The following is a 17452-nucleotide window of genomic DNA, read 5'->3' on the forward strand; positions in this document are numbered from 1 at the left end:
GCCTAACCCGATGGCGCAGGGAACAAGGCGCGGCAGCTAGACGTCGAAAGAGAGTTACAACTGAACGAGAAGTTTGATCAATGCAGTCAACTGGTCCTCTAGTTTGACGGTTTTTGTTTAAGAAAGAAGTGTGGTGTACTGGAGACTCCTGCCGAACTCTGTTACCTTACGGTGAGTTCTCTGCAGAAACGCTTTGGTTAACCTTTACCAATCCTCTTCCGTTTTGGCCACCCCAGAAGAACCCGTCCCCCTTTCAACAAGCGGGGAGAATGTCCCCCAATATCGTCCCGCTTGTGGTGGCATAAACCTGGTCGGCTTATTCGCTGCTTACAGCAGATTGGGTGAGTAAAATTGGGCTGCTGCTAACGCCTGTGAAATGTCAATACCAGGTTCACTCAAGAACATGATGTCAGAGTGAAGATTGTTTCTGCTGGGATATTGGAGGAATGTTCCCGTTGGTTCCGAACATAATTCAGTCCACTTAGTTGTCAAACCTCAAACTGACCCCACCATGTTTAATAAAGGAAGCCATCTCAAACCGAGCAAAAATACTGGGATTCTCGAACTACACAGGACCGTCGACGGTGAACATGGAACTCTCCACTCGGGCACCTGATGCTCCCAATCCGGACTAATTCAAGGATGAAGGCCGGGTCCTCACTCAGTATCTGCTTGATCTATTTGTCTCCATTTGGAAAATGAGACAGCCTCATACAACAGGGGCGAGCCAGGAATAGTTCTTGGGGACTGCGTTCTTAAAGAAGGAACCTTCTCGACTACAGTTGTAACGAAGCTCTTGACACTTCTTATTCTTCGTTGGCGTGTATTGGCCCTTGCAGAATTTACTCGCGAACAGGCAGCAGGATATTGGCTTGGTAAGACGCCTTGATACTCCATCCGTGCGTTAACTTGGTTTCTCAGACTACCGTCAAAGCTAATAGATTCTGTGAGGTACTACAGTGCTCCACAAACCTCATATTCCCGAATTCTTAGGAGTATGTTCAAATGTTGTACGTCACGCTCCATGGCCTTGAATATTGTGGATGTGAAGCACATGCCGACGGTTGGTGACCTTGGTCGGCCTTTCCAATGATTTCGTCTCCTACACTCAAAAAGTGAGGGGAATATGGACAGGTTTGTCGCCCGGAAGCATCTGAACACCGGCATTTTGGAGACAAGAATAGCACGTAAGCGACTGCAGTGGCGTGCATGCCGTCATGTCCTAGTCGGACCGGCTAGCTAAAGTTTCCCATTCTTTGTACTCTCAGCGTGTGTCGAGTGAGGTTCGCAAAGGACGTTGGACCAGTCCTACCAATGGCGTCCTACTTCGACATGATGCTCGGATGTTTTCATTTTAATGCTGTCCAACTAGGTAGGCACTTTATTATTCGTTGTCCTTTTTTTTATGAATGTAGGACTTTCGCACAAAGGTCCTACCTTTTCTATTTCTTTTCGCTCTTGACTAAGGCTTTCTTCGGTTGAGATTTGTCTGTGAAAGGTCGAAAAGTAGTGTACAGTTTTTCCATGCTTAGTGAGAACGCGCATCTCACCAAACTCAGAGTTGAATACTTAACCGTTTGGCTGAACAACAGTGCTATTAGCTCTCACGTAGACAGCCTGTAGCGCCGCTCATCCTTCAATCACGTAAACTTCGTCACGTTCTACCTGGTCCCTGAACAACGACTTCTCAAATGGAAGCTTCACTCATATTGTGAAATCATTCGTGAGCTCAATGAGGACACGAAGTTGCAAGCGCTATTTGATCATAGTGACTACATGCCCTTTACCAACAGCTGCAACGTCGATATGGCGGTAGGGTCTCAGTGATGCATCAGTCTCCTGGGTTTTTCGTCCCGCAATGTTCAACCAAGCCTGGAAGACCTAAGGGTAGCAGGCAAACTAAAAGCATCGAGCCCCCATACTAAGCTTAACCATAGTATGGGGCGGTCTTGGGTTAGGTTCATACTATCCCATGTGATACTGGAATATTGATAACCTATTTCTTACAATCTACCAGCATGGAAGCAGCCATGCTTCCATTCCTTGAGCAAGGACAAATAAAAAACAATTTATCCTAAAAGCCCTCACCGGTTGCCCAGGACTGTGACGGCCGAGTAACACAATGCCCTAGAAAGACAAATGGATTTCGCCATGAGCTTGAGTGGCTTCCTGATATCCAGCAAAGCAGGACGTTTGACCGCCAGGCGCAATATTTCGAACAACAATGCAGTTGGCCACCTGCTCTACCTGGTGGACTTTGAACATGGGGCTGTCTTCAACCTCAGAAGTGACCGAGTTTATACTTATACCCGTGCGTCATCATGCTGCTGGTCCTGACAACCTTGCACATGCTCTGTTCAAATATAAGATAAAAGGGGCGAGATGCCCCAAGTGGTTAGAGCACGAATTTACTGGCCGAAAGGTCAGTGTTTCGAACCCGACCTCTACTTTTCGACTTCCCCTGTCTGGGCTTGGGCAACCTGGCAGTATCCCAGCCCTCGTGCTTCCTTCGGATGGCATGGCAGCTAGGCACCAGCAGGGTGCCATGGTTGAACGTATCATATATAGTATTATATTAAGACAAAAAAGATAATCGTTCAGCTGTAACGCCTTATCTGCCATGCCACCTGAAGGAACCATGAGCGCTGGGATACTGCCAGGTTGCCCAAGTGTAGACAGGGAAGTCGGGAGACAGGTTCGAACCACGGACCTTCCGCTCAGTAAATTCGCGCTCCAACCTGAGCCATCTCGCCTGTTCAGGTCTATGTGGGAGAAAGGCCGATCCAAACAATGGTGGTCAGTTGACAATAGTGCCAATTTTCAAGGATACTAGCAAGGACAGTAGCAAATTCGGAAGTGCTCGTTTGACTCCTGCTGTGACAAGGCTTCTGTCGATGCTGATTCTTCGTCGTTTCACGCTGGCATGCAAAACACTAACTCGTGAGCGTCAAGCTAGATATGAACCGGGTAGAGGCTGTGTTGACCGTATTATCACACCCCGTCAGGTATCAGAGCAATGCCGCATGTACAGATGGTCCACAATCTTGACTTCAACGGTGCATTTGATTCGGTCGGTGGGTCAGTGCTGTAACTAGACCTGTTGAAAAGGGTACGCCCAAGAAGTTCGTGAGCATAATCTATTCCCCATATTCACATGCTTCTGAGTGCGTGAGAGTGTATGATGGTGTTGGAGATATCAATATCCCACAGAAAACGCTGTGCTTTTGTGTGTGCTAGCGAACTCCCATCATCTTCAAGGTCAAACTATGAAAAATCAATGGCCTATTGATACTCCAAGGAAATTTAAATCCGACCACGTACAGGATTCCATTCTTTGCACTGACTTGGGTCCGGAAGCTCCGGGCATCTCCTGTTGATCGTGTGTTGTTGGCTTATTAAAGTTTGTGTCCGAGGTTTTCGTCTTCTTACTATTCGCCGTGCTAGGAGTCCGGATCAAGCAACATAGCTGGGGATAGAGTATTGCCACAATCCGCATATCATATTGTTTGCTCGCTGCGTGACCGAACCGTAACATATTTGGCGACGCAAGATGGAGGCAGAACAACTCAAAGTAATGTTTGAGCAACAACTGCAACTCATCAAAGTACTTACGGAGCGACTATCAACTACATCTTTGGCTTCACCGGCGGCGTCGAGTGTCCCACAGTCGGTTGATGGAATCGCTGGCAGTATCAACGAATTTTGCTATGAACCCTCAGCTGGCATAACGTTTGATGCTTGGTTTCGTCGCTATGAAGACCTGTTCAGGGTCGATTTTTCACTTCAAGATGATAGTTGGAAGGTTCGCCTCCTGCTCCGCAAACTTGGACCCGCAGAGCATGATAAGTACGCTAACTATATTCTGCCAAAAAACCCGCGCGATTTCACTTTTGATGAAACGGTCAACACGCTTTCACAAATATTCGGTGAGCAAACGTCACTTTTCAACATCCGTTATCGATGCATGAAGCTAGTGAAGAGTGATGCAGACGACTTCCTCACATATTCTGGCATCGTGAACCGAGAATGCGAACGGTTCAAACTCGGATCGTTAACGGAAGATCAGTTCAAGTCGCTGATTTTCATATGTGGTCTACAATCCCCGAAGGATGCAGAAATCCGTACCCGACTCCTCAGCCGCATCGAGCAGGACCCATCCATGACGCTGCAGGCCGTCACCTCGGAGTGTCAACGGTTGCTTAACCTGAAGCATGACACCGCGATGGTCCAACTCGGGGGTCATGGCGGTTCCGAGGTTCATGCAATACACCAGGATACGCAACAGCCTGGCCCTGTCAATTCTGGCCCAACCAAATCGACCTCGCAGTGTTCTGGTCCGAAGCAAAACAAAGGCTCAAAGAAGACACCACCTTCACAATGTTGGCACTGTGGAGCCTGGCACTTCGTCAGGTTCTGTCCTTACAAGAAGCATCGGTGCCGCCAATGTAAGTCCGTGGGACACAAAGATGGATATTGTCAGTCACTGATGCATACGGCCTCTGCTGTTTCAAAGCAATCATCACGCATCCGTCCCAAACCGAAATCGAACCCTGTTGGCTCCTCTCTCAGTTTGCTGGCTACTTTCCAGATCAACACGCCAGGTAACCGGAAGTATCTGACAGTCACCGTAAATGGTCATCCAATCCGTCTGCAGTTGGACACTGCGTCGGACATTACCATCATTTCGGAGAGGCTTTGGCGCACGCTCGGGCAACCTCCGATCAGACAAGCAGCTCGAACTGCAACCAGTGCCTGCGGTGGAGAGTTAAAACTTTCCGGTGAGCTCCAGTGCTGTGTATCTTTTCGAGGAACTACATTTGTGGGGTCGTGTTATATAACGGCAACTGAGTTGAACCTATTGGGTCTTGATTGGTTCGATCGCCTTGGGTTAGCCGACATTCCAATCAGCGCCGTTTGCAATGCAGTTCAGTCTCCTACAGCGCATCCAGATCATGCATCCGACATTATGGAGCGATTTCCAATTGTTTTCCAGTCCGGTCTCGGTCAGTGCACTGCGACACAAGCAGTCCTCCACCTCGTGCCGGGAGCTACGCCAGTCTTCCGTCCAAAGAGACCAGTTCCGTACGCTTCCCTCCCACTGGTAGATGCCGAACTTCAACGGTTGGAAGAACAAGGCGTTCTGTCCCCTGTATCCTACTCTGCCTGGGCAGCGCCGATCGTTGTAGTAAAGAAACCTAACGGTGGCATCCGCATATGCGCCGATTTCTCAACCGGCCTAAATGCAGCTATCCAGCAGCACCATTATCCACTACCAGTACCCGACGATCTATTCACTGTTCTGAACGGTGGGAAGTTCTTCGCCAAAATCGACCTGGCTGAAGCGTACCTTCAAGTTGAAGTCGCACCAGAATCACGCCCACTACTGACAATCAACACACACCGCGGGCTGTATCAGTACAACCGTCTTCCGTTTGGCGTCAAAACCGCCCCAGCAATTTTCCAGCAATTGATGGACACCATCCTTTCTGGCATTCCAGGTGTGGTCGCATACCTGGACGACGTGCTGATCGTTGCTGTTTCCCCCGAAGAGCTTCGTGAGCGAATCAATGCCGTCTTACTGCGCATTCAGGACAATGGCCTCCGCCTCCGTCCCGAGAAGTGTCAATTCTTCTTGACAACTGTGAAATATCTTGGGTTCATTTTTGACGCCTCTGGTCGCTATCCTGACCCGGAAAACGTTCGAGCTATACAGCAGATGCCACCTCCTAAGGATGTACCATCATTACGTTCCCTTTTGGGGTTAATCAGCTACTATTCGGCATTCCTGCCTTCGTTGCACGACATCCGGCCCCCGCTAAATCGGTTGCTTGGAAAGGATGTCCCCTGGTGTTGGTCAGACGAATGCGAGGAAGCATTCTGCAAACTAAAGACGATGCTCAGTTCTGATCTGCTACTTACCCACTACGACCCAAAGCTGCCGATCGTTGTGGCAGCTGATGCCTCTAATTTTGGTGTCGGTGCCGTCATTCTACACGTCTTTCCAGACGGATCGGAGAGGGCCATTATGCATGCGTCGAAATCACTAACCCCAGCAGAACAGCGATACGCACAGATAGAGAAAGAAGCGTTGGCCTTAGTGTTCGCGGTTCGGCGTTTCCACAAAATGTTGTATGGCCGCCGTTTCACCCTACTTACCGATCATAAACCATTGCTCTCCATTTTCGGCTCAAGGAAAGGTGTTCCCGTACACTCTGCCAACCGCCTGCAAAGATGGGCCCTGATTATGCTGGGTTATGACTTCGATATTCAATATCGACGCACCACCGACTTCGGTCAGGCCGATGCATTATCTCGGCTGATCAACAACCAGCCAACACCCGAAGAAGACACGGTTATTGCGCATGTTGCATTTGAGGACCCAGCCGACCCACAGTTGGTCCAGTCCGTTCGTGCCCTGCCCGTGACAGTAACAGAGGTTCAAAGAGCTACCACAGCTGATGGAACGCTTCAAAAGGTGATCCGATTCATGAATTCTCGGTGGCCTTCGAATCTCAAAGATGATTCCCTTCGACAGCTCTTTCATCGCCGAGATGCATTAGCGATCGTAAAAGATTGTTTAATGTTTGGAGATCGCGTGGTGATTCCGCAACCTTTACGCCATCGAGTTCTTCGTCAGTTCCATTCTGGACATCCAGGAATCAACCGTATGAAGTCAATAGCTCGCAGTTACGCATACTGGCCGCACATGGACCAGCACATCACTGATTTTGTAAAACGCTGCTCCCGATGTCAACAAGCTTCAAAGAATCCGCCACACCAACCACCGGTTCCCTGGCCTCGACCTGAAAAGCCCTGGTCTCGGATCCACATTGATTACGCAGGACCGATAAATGGCACTTTTTATTTGGTTTTGATTGACGCTTTTTCCAAGTGGCCAGAAATCGTTCCGGTGTCATCTCCAACAACATCTAGTACGCTGAGAGTGTTATCCAACATTTTCAGTCAGCATGGATTACCGGAGTCCATAGTCTCAGACAATGGTTCGCAGTTCACCTCTGCTGAGTTCCGCGACTTCTGCACTCGACATGCGATAACACACGTTCGTTCACCACCGTACCACCCACAATCGAACGGTCAAGCAGAAAGGTTCGTCGACACATTCAAGAGGGCTTTGCTTAAAGCTCGAGGGGAGGAGACATCCGTCGAAGCCCTTCAGAGATTCCTGTTTGTGTACCGAACGACCCCGAATGACGCTTTGGCAAACCACCAGTCACCTGCAGAGGCACTCATGGGCCGTAAACTTAGAACTGTGCATTCTTCCATGTTGCCAACACAACCTACTGAGTCAAGGTCCATACCGGTGGCAGTTGGAACTCCATTCAAGGTGGGAACGCCCGTGCTTGTCCGTGACTATCGCCCAGGACATGATTCATGGATTGCAGGTCGTATCCTGCGCAAACGCGGTAGTGTAATGTACGACGTGTCGGTTGGTCAAGACACCTGGACCAGACATCAAAACCAACTCCGCTTTAACAGCACGCCGGAAACTCAAGTATGTTCGGGTAGCATACCGTTGGACATATTGCTCGATACTTTTGAGCTGAAAACTGAGACAGCTTCGAAAGAGGAGAGTGTGACCGGCAGCTCAGTATTTGATCCAACACTTCTTCCCAGGCGGTGGACAGACCGACGCCACCGCCAGCCGGAGCGTATCCAGGTCGACCCCCGTCGAGTATGTTACTGACTTTTCACAAGGGGAGGTGTTGGGGATATCAATATCCCCCCAAAACGCTGTATTTTTATGTTTGCTAGCGAACTTCCGGCATCTTCAAGGTCAAACTATGAAAAATCAATGGCCTATTGATACTCCAAGGAAATTTAAATCCGACCACGTACAGGATTCCATTCTTTGCACTGACTTGGGTCCGGAAGCTCCGGGCATCTCCTGTTGATCGTGTGTTGTTGGCTTATTAAAGTTTGTGTCCGAGGTTTTCGTCTTCTTACTATTCGCCGTGCTAGGAGTCCGGATCAAGCAACATAGCTGGGGATAGAGTATTGCCACAATCCGCATATCATATTGTTTGCTCGCTGCGTGAGCGAACCGTTACAGATGGGCTCCTTAAAAGCTTCCCTACGAAAAGCGATGTTCGCTTTCTCCATTTTTGTCCAATTTCCTCATTGATGAATTAATGGGGCGAACGCTGGAAGATCTTGGAAACCCCAGTGTTCAAATTGTTGATGGTAAAAATCTTGTCTATCTCGAGTATACAAACGACGTAGTCCTCATCTTTGAGGGCGAAGCACAAGCACTGTTGCATAAACCGGCCACCGTCATACCATCTTTTTGCACATACGTTGCACCGTCAAACTGTAAAGTCATGCTTCACAACCTATGGTCTCTGAACGAACCCCTTAGAATCGGAGGAGAATTACGGAGGTTGCGGAGAATTTTTAATGCCTCGGTAGTTTCGTTAGCTCTGGCGGAAGTGTGTCTGATGTTCTCAGCGCAAGGCCGGAGTCACTTTTGTTAATTTACGTCACTCGTGGCGTCAAAATGACATCACTGGGTCTTAAGGCTACAATAAGGGCCGTGTTGTTGTATGGCTGCAGAAGTGGTCTCTTTGGACAGATGGTGTGAGGCGTCTTCGGGCTGTTCAACACCGAAGACTCGAAGCGCTGTTGGTTCTGGATAGCGTTAACAGATTAGTGACGAAGCGACTAGAATACGGGTATTCGGTTGTACAACGAGTAGTCCAATCGAGGAAAACATTCAGCACCATCAACTAAGGTGGCTCGACGTTGTGTTAGGCATGCCGAAACCGAGGTGAATGTTGTTCTCCGTGCCTCCTTCAGAATGGCGCAAACCGTGAGGTGGACAGCCTCTAACTTGGCGGACGGACGTGAAAGAGAATACGAAGTGCTTTGTGTTGTTGCTGTTGTACGCCTTCCAGGATGGGGTCCTGGACTCCTGCGCTTGACAAGAGACTGCAAGAAATGGCGGCTCATCAGCGTCAATGGCGTTCGTATTGTCAATTTCTCTCCAGATCGTTTGATATCACTTGGAGGTGTAAGCACTTCAGAATGCTTGTAATAGCCCATCACCAGGTTCCTTCCCTCTTTTTTCTTTTCACCCTAAGGCTGTAAATGAGAGAGATTATGAGATTTGTGGTTGTATGGCAGTCAAGCGTCAGTGTTGACACTGATGTTGCTGTCTGTGATTGTGACGAGTGGATTCAAATAGGATTTACTGTAGCATCAGAAATGAGATCCGTGCCTTACTGCGAGCTCCCTCTGGCTATATCAGCCCTCCGCAGCCTATTGTGTCATTAGCTTCGGTCTGGATCTCTATAGTAAACTATAGGATCTACTTCCTTATGGTCAAACTTTTAAGTCAAATGGTCATTGTGGGGTGCCCGAAGCACATTTCCTTCGTCCTGGATCTTGTCCCCGCAGCTCTTCGTTTACCGAATCGTACTCGCACCTCCCACTTTTGGGTGGTCCGCTCCAGTCCCGTGTTTATGCTATCATCGAGTGAAATAATTCAAAATTATCCCTTAGTAAACCCCAAAGGTCTGATATACACCGCAGCCTTCAGTACCCGTACTCCAGTGAAACTGCACCCAGAGTTACCCGAGCATTGCCTGGGAGCTACGATCAGATGTCGGTTTACCCCAAAAAGTGGAAAATTCTCATGGAAGTCCAAGTGGGGAATGGTTAGCTACGTGGAAATCCCCAAAATTAGTATATCTACTAGAATAAAGCCGACGTCTTTCAGCTGACATTATCGATGAGACATTTATCCGGACGGAAAGACTATTATCATTGCTTCGAGCGAGAAGGACCGCACATTCACTTACAGTTGACCTCATGATCTCGACAGATGGAGCTTCCTGAAAAACAGCTCACCCGACCAGAACCAAAGGTACACCGTACGTCTCCAAACAAACCAGTGTCCCATAACTAGCCCAGAATAATCGCTTTAGGGATCCGGAATCCTATAATTTGTACTATCCGAACGTAATCCAAATCCCATATGGTATTCCCGGAAAGTCGAAAAGGCATCATATGATTGATGTCTATTGTCCACAATTTCTCTCTCCAAGAAGGCTTCAGAAAATTTCGCGGTAACTTCGACTTATTCTCGGTCGCGTCTAAGTTTCTGACATTCTAATGTGCGTCGTATTACGCTGACGAGAAAATTCACCACTGGAAAAAGGCAACTTTCGCGTTGGTTTGATTCGTATTGATCATTTTTTCATGCTGCAACAGACATCAGAGCTCTACCATACATACGACTATACGGCGGTCGTTCAGTTGGCTCTAAGAAGCTGTTTGCTTGTAGGAGCACCAAATGCGTGTGTAAACATTTTTGTGTCGTTGAGCGAAGGTGCATACTGGAACTATTCCAAGCGTTCTCTAAATCAAATGAGATTCGCCGACAATGGACAGCATCTCCTCTTCTCGTCAACTTCGTGGTTGGTGACAACAAGATATTTGAAGGCTCAAAATTCTTGGGTGGCGTACTAGCCAACGCTGCGTACTTTATTTACCGTATGCTAACTCTCCAGCATGTGAATGAGCTTACTCTAGTAGTGCTTCGCACTCCGGCAGTCGAAGCATGACGATCCAAATTGAATTTGACGCATGTATGATACACGTTTTAGTTCATCGACGTATCCCGTATGTACGCCGGGTTTCCTGCTTATCAACATCAGCTTTGACTGTTTGGAGCTATGTCCCGGTTCTGCCCTTCAGTGACACCATCAATCAGAGAATTTCGCCGATGAAAACTTGCTTCGAAAGTCACCTTGTACAAACTGTTAGTGGTGTCCGATTGTTGCGCACAACATTTATTGCTACTTTATGAGATGGAAATTCTCGCCGGGAAACTCCTTGTTTCTCCGAGGCCGTGACTCACAACCATGAAGGATATCTAGGCTCGTTGTAGATTTCGTAAGTCGACTTCGTATCTAAGCTGGTTCCGTGTCACCTCCGATGTGCATTTTTTTAGTATAAAAAAACCATTTGCACGGTCTTTGCGAAGGTCGGCTCACTCGAACGCGAGCTGGGGATTTGTTCGGTGCCCTGTTTTGTTCACAGGACGAAATTTCCTTCGATGAATTCCCAACCCACACACCAACAATGATATGTCCTTCGAGTGATGGCAATCAGGAGCGCGATGCCGATTTCCGGTCAACCTGGCGTGCAGAATGATCAGGGCGGTTGAGTAACCCAAGTTCACTGGTCTTAGCTCATTTGAGCTGCAGGTATTTAGACAGTGCCTGGCGCACGTATCAGTCAACGACGAATTACAACAGCGCTGGTGAGGACAGTCGTTCCCGTCGGACTCCGGTTCTCAAGACTTCAATGTAGACGACGTTACAAGTGTTCGCCCCATTGATTCACTGCATTTCAGAATCTTCCACAATGTCTGGACAGTCAGTAAAGTACTTGATGCTGGGGTGCTGACATGTAAAGCAGTGTTGGAGGATAGCCTTCAAGAGAATCTGATCGATATAACCTCTTTCTGGGTGCTCTACCGTAACGGTCTGCCTCGAGCAGATCAGCCGGTTCCACTGCTGCAGCTGAGAAACAGCGGTCATGTTCAGTCAGTTCTGATTTCACTCTCAACTTCTTTACACGAATTGTGTTGGTGTTTGAATTAGTAAGTAACACAACAGTTCATCTTTCTTTTTTAGCTTCCGTGATGTTGCCCGTCGAAACGAATGCTTCGAATGTCATAAAGTTCTATGACAATGCAGCTCGATCGACCGCCTCTAACTCATTAGAATACAGACGACAGACTCGTATCGTTCACCTCCGTAATTTTAACAACTGGACTAAAAGTATGTTAATTAGCGTTTATCTGGAAGCCGCTCGGGAACGATTCGGTCGTGACTGCCGTTTGCATGTGTTCGACTTATGTTGTGGTAAGGGCGGAGATCAGATGAAATGGGCACAAGGCCATGTGGATTATGTAATGTTCTTGGACATTTCGGGTGAATCTGTTAGAGCTTGCAAACAACGTTATGAACAATTACAACGCAAGCGCCCACGTCTCTACTCGGCTGATTTCCACGTCTGTGACTGTACCTCGGACCTTTCGGACAATTTGCTTCGTGACCGGAAGTTTCACCTCGTGAGCTGTCAGTTTTCGCTACACTATGCGTTTGAAAGTCTACCCAAGGTAATGAACGTGTATTTTGAGAACTTTTCATCCATCTATTTTGGAATAATGTCTATTGTTGCCTCTGCATTCCGTTTGTCGACTGGCGCACATACTTTCAATCCTGGGTACTACTTGTGAACCAATTCACAAAGATGCCACTTCCCAAAAAGGGTTCAGCCACAACGTTTTGTTATTCCACTAAAAATCGGCGTTGCAGTGGTGCTTCAAAGTTGCATTACCATTGCGTCTATTAGCTGTGAGGTCAAACCCTTAAGGCTTTGTGAATGCAGGGAAGTAAATCTCGTAGCGTAAACCCAATCGGGGGTACTGATTTCATTGCGGGGAGGTTCAGTGAGTGGGGAGCACGCAAGAACGAGTCATACATACAGGACAGAAACTCCCCACCTTGTGAATAGCCCGAGCACGACAGCTAACTTATCTCAATATATACTTTTTGTTTCTCGTTGCCTTCGAAGTGCTGCTAGGAACACTTTGAACGAGGGCCAGAAGTGGGTCGCGCCTTGATCATATGCTGAGCATGAGGTCATTTTCACCACACACAGCAGCCGAGTCGCACTAGGATAGAACAGTAATAGCCCATGTTGGTGGTTTATTCGATCATGGAAGGTTAGATCTTAATGTGGGTTTCTAAAGTCCTGAAAACTGATGTGGAAACAGTAGGAAGATAGATAGATAAGCATTTTCGGCAAGGAGACGGCTACCGTTGGACTGACCCACCGATTTGACTTTGTATCGACCACGGTGCTATTTCCTATCTATGATCTTGCTTAGGTAATCAGTAGCTTTCCTATGCATTTAGCCCCATCAGACGCGTCATCCGTCATGTGGCTATCACAAAGCATCACTGAGCGAGGGGCCGTAATAGTGAATCTGTCAAAATATTACACTTCCCGCTATTGTAAGACGACGAAAAGTGTGTATCCACAATCTGGATTGGCTTTTCCACAGCCATCTAGTCACTGACTTCGTTCGTTAGTTATTCTCTAGAGTGGAGGTTATCATGGAGGAAGTGGTTTTAGATCCCTCTTGGGTGTAGACATTCTTTGAATCATGGCATAAAATCCGACGTAAGTGTATCCTTGCGGAATATCCTCAATTTTAGCACTTTAACTTGTGGATGGCTCTTGTTTACTCACTCACACTTTGCCAATATGTCGGGTTTGATTTTTCTATGGTTATTTAACCTTTTTGTACCCGTATTTCATGGCTGCTTGACCATAAAACATCAAAACATTCAAATTTTCCGTGGTTGAATGTCTGTTGGCCAAACATCTTCATCCATAAAATCGCCGTCAACTGACTCTTTCGTAGCTTCCGTTCTAGGTTTATTAGGTTCAAAGTCACATTACCGGTAATCTGCGAAACCAGCTTTGCTCAACTATCCCTGAATTTACGTCCTAAGAAGATCCTAGTCGCCCTCGAATTAAAAATGACATAACTGTATGATTTCCGGGAACGTTCGATCGCCAAAGCCCTCGCAGCGTTGCGGGGATTAGCTGACTTCAGCTGTCTACCATGAAATGGTGCTAACACGTCAGAATTGTTCGATTAGTAAACAAAATATATTAGGTCAGGGTAATCCGCGTCATCCTCACGTTAAAACGCGGTCAAACAAAGAAGTACATGTCCTAACCAATGTAACCTATAAAGCTTGAGTAACTCGTCCATCCGTTTTCTAGTTCACCTTTGCTTATCCGACTTCCCCAACAGACTTGGCTAATGCTTCGGAGACACCGACAGTCATATGGACAGTTATCGTGTGTTTTCTATGCGTAGGGGTCGTTTCTGATCCACAAAGCAGTGTGCATGGTATCACCGCAGTGTGTACTTTGCTCTTGACACAGTGACGTCACATCGGCACCGTAGGTTGGCAAACGCTGCGTTGACTTTCCCGATTCGTCTCCGGCTAGTCCATCGAACCTTATACAACTGCCCAGGTAAATAAATTCGTTTATCACGTTGATTGACTTGTTTTCAAACACGAAGATTCCACCTAGTCATGTACCAGCAATGTACACGTTCCAGATGTGAAGTGCATACCAAATCGTGCGGCAAAATTACTTAGGTTGTTGAGTAATATTGTGCGTATACCCAATCTCTGGGGGCAAACATCCCGGCGAAATTTCGATCTTCGAGGTTTTACAGTCAACCAGAGGAATTTCGAGCAAAGTTGAAGATGAAAGGTGAGGATGGGCAGCATGGTCTTACACCACGCGATATGGTGAACTCATGAGAAGACTTGTTGTACACTGGTACGTGCCGATAGGAGTTAACATACAGTGCCTCATAAGGGTATAAATTTGGAAGAAGCTCCTTTGTTTGCCATACCGTGACAAAGTTAGAATCGCCCCTGAGATCAAGAACAATGACCAACTCAGGGCGTTTGAGTGGATGGTGCTCGTTAAAAACTTACAGTGAAGATACGGTCGGTGCATCCTCGGCCAAGAAAAAACTCAGCTTGGTTCTTGCGAGTTTGTCTCCCAATGATCGGTCAACCTGTGCAAAATAACGCCATAGTACACCTTGGATACCAGGCTGATATCACGACGGTTTTCATATGGCGTTTTTGCACCATTTTTGAAGACGGATCACTGTCGAGGCGATCCATTATATTGGCATCTCGCTTTTGTCACAAATTTTCCACACTATGATCGTCAGGCTGTTCGCAGGAGCTTTACCACTTCCTTTGAAAAGTGCGCGGAACAGACCATTCGAGCAAAATACATTGTTCTTTTGGAAGTGTGGTATCTCACAGACTGTTGAACTAGGCCAGCTTAACTGGACTTTAAAGTGTTCAACACCTCGCCCAAGACGATTTTGCCGTGGTCTTTCTCGCATATTATTTCGTTGATACCTATATGCGTGCCTCATTATAGTCGCTAGTTGCTGGCATGGCTTTTCTGGCACTAATAAGGTCTACTGATATCGACGGTATCGAATATTCATTCAGTCTAGTCGGATGGCTTGGACAGACAGCTGTGAAAGCTGAGAACATAGCTTTCTTGACTCGCCGCCATTCAACTTCCAAGTAATCTTCGTCATCTGCATGACTGTGCGTTTCCACCACTTTCTCAGCCTGATCACCTTGATATTGTTGCGCTGCTGAAACTGGTCAAATTTGATAACTGGTATTGCTATGCTTCAGCATGCATAGCGCTGATGGAAAGCGAGGTGATAACCGAGCCACCACAATGGCATGATCGGAGTCAAGTTGCGTACCCAGAAGGAAACATAATCTATAATTGGGCCTTTCCATCGGTAAGTGATAGTCACGTGATCTAACTGAGTCTATGGCTGTCTTGCAGTTGATGGCGTCCAAGTAACTCAATGTGAGCGTTTGTTCTAGCCAGAAATAGACGATTTCGTTCATCATTATCCGTAATCTGAGCATCGCCTCCAAGTCGAGCTTCTTCTGGGTTTAGTTGCCTAACTCAGGCATTCATATCACCCACCAGCTGACCGAAGCAGTCGCGACAAATCTATTGGGTTATATGTTCATGGGACAGATAAACGCCGTTTGCCTGATCGACGTGCATAAATAAACCGATATTAGTCTGCAGCGTACCAAGTCTCGCTTGATCAACTTATAGTGACGTAATGCGTTATCAGTGCATGAATGGGAGTCGGAAAACAATAATGAGACAAATACTGTCCAGCGGTTGAATACTGAATCGGTAGTTAGAATGAATTAGTGTTACAAATGTACGTTACCGCACACGACTATGTGCATGACAAAAATATGCATGTGGAAACGCCCAACCTAGTTTAACCTGTAATCGGATGTTATTCCTGGACAGCCTTTTATAAAAAAATGAACAGTCCCATCTCAAGCAGGTTCTGCGAAACCGTCACGTTCCACTTCTCCAATCCGATTAGCTCATTTTAGATCAGTGAACTGTGCTGGGGATAACTGCTGGGAAGGAATTTGTCCCGCACACGTGCATACATCCTCGACGGTCGTAGTCTCTCAATGGAAGGTAAATTCAAAGACAAAATTTCATCACCTACCATACCGATCTATTGACTTTTACCAGCGGTTATGCCGACATTCCGGTTGATTTACCTACAACCCCTCCATAGGTACTGGATCAGACGGGGCAGATAAGTATATGGCAGTATTTCGTTGATCGTAGATAGCAGACACCGTCCAGTGACACAATTTTCGAAGACGTCACCAGATAGTGTTATAGGGCTCGGTGAAAGGCCTTAATGTTGGAATTACACCAACGGCGTCAACAGTCGTTCGTAATGCACAAACAACCTACTCAACCTAGGTAATTGGTGAAAAACAGTTGGACCACTAAAGCCGACTTTTCGTACATTTTATCCATGACCGCGATGCTTGTCCAACTAAAGTAAGGATCGAAACTCCGAACAGGGTCTCCTTTCAAACCTTAATGAGGACGCCTTTCACTGGTATGTATTTCAGGATGTTTGACATTATCCTCGGAACCTATTGGTGATGATATTTCATTGTAATTATCCGACAATGCCACCAACGTGACAAACTCATTTGCTGCTTGTTTTGTTTTTCTAGGCTCTCCAATTCTTCAAAAACGTCAGTTCTTGTCTGAGACCTGGCGGGTTTTTCATCGCAACTATTCCCAACGCGTACGAAATCGTTCGTCGAGCTAAAGAAGCCTATGCGGCATCAAACACACCTGAACAACAGCCGGAGGACGATGTGACTTTCGGGAACTCGATCTATTCTATACGTTTCCGAAGTGGTTCCTTTAGTAAACCAGTTGAAGACGCGGTTAATGCTGACTCGCCCACCGGAATGCCAGAACTTATACAATTTCCACTTCTTGGCGCTAGATATGACTTCCATTTAGAAGGTGTTGTCGACTGTCCTGAATTTCTGATCTACCCACCGCTACTGAATGAACTGGCATCAGCCCATGGTCTAATTCCTGTTTCACCCCCTCTTTCGTTTGCAGCATTTTTTCACGAATCACTTTGCAAGTCTAGAGGAATCGAAAGACCACTTGATTTGTTAATACGCATGAATGCATTGGAAACATGGAAGAATCCGCGAATGTCCTACCCCGAAAACTTCAAACAGGTTGCCAGCGATGAACTAAAAGCTTACGCGCACGCAGAACAGCGACTGGACGAAGATGAGGCGTGCCGCCATTCCAAATTCTTGGGCACTATCTCCCAAGCCGAGTGGGAGGTTATAAATTTGTACAATGTTGTCGCTTTCAGAAGAGCATAATATATTTGTATTATTTTTTTTGTTTCACCTAATTTTTATTACTTATTTGTGCAATTTCCCCTTAGAATCGCGTAGAGATTAAA

The 17452-nt window shown here is 46.9% G+C and overlaps 1 protein-coding gene across 1 annotated transcript; it reads left to right on the forward strand.

Annotated features, from left to right (window-relative positions):
* Nucleotides 1-11660: 11660 nt before the first annotated feature.
* On the forward strand, nt 11661-17367 carry T265_15465 (hypothetical protein; the record flags this gene model as incomplete). The annotated part of the gene is made up of 2 exons (XM_009178257.1): nt 11661-12148; nt 16689-17367. Coding segments are annotated over 2 exons (1158 nt in total), but the record flags the coding sequence as incomplete, so codon positions are not given.
* Nucleotides 17368-17452: the final 85 nt, after the last annotated feature.

Source organism: Opisthorchis viverrini (assembly GCF_000715545.1).
Source record: "Opisthorchis viverrini unplaced genomic scaffold opera_v5_524, whole genome shotgun sequence".
Taxonomy (NCBI): Eukaryota; Metazoa; Platyhelminthes; class Trematoda; order Opisthorchiida; family Opisthorchiidae; genus Opisthorchis; species Opisthorchis viverrini.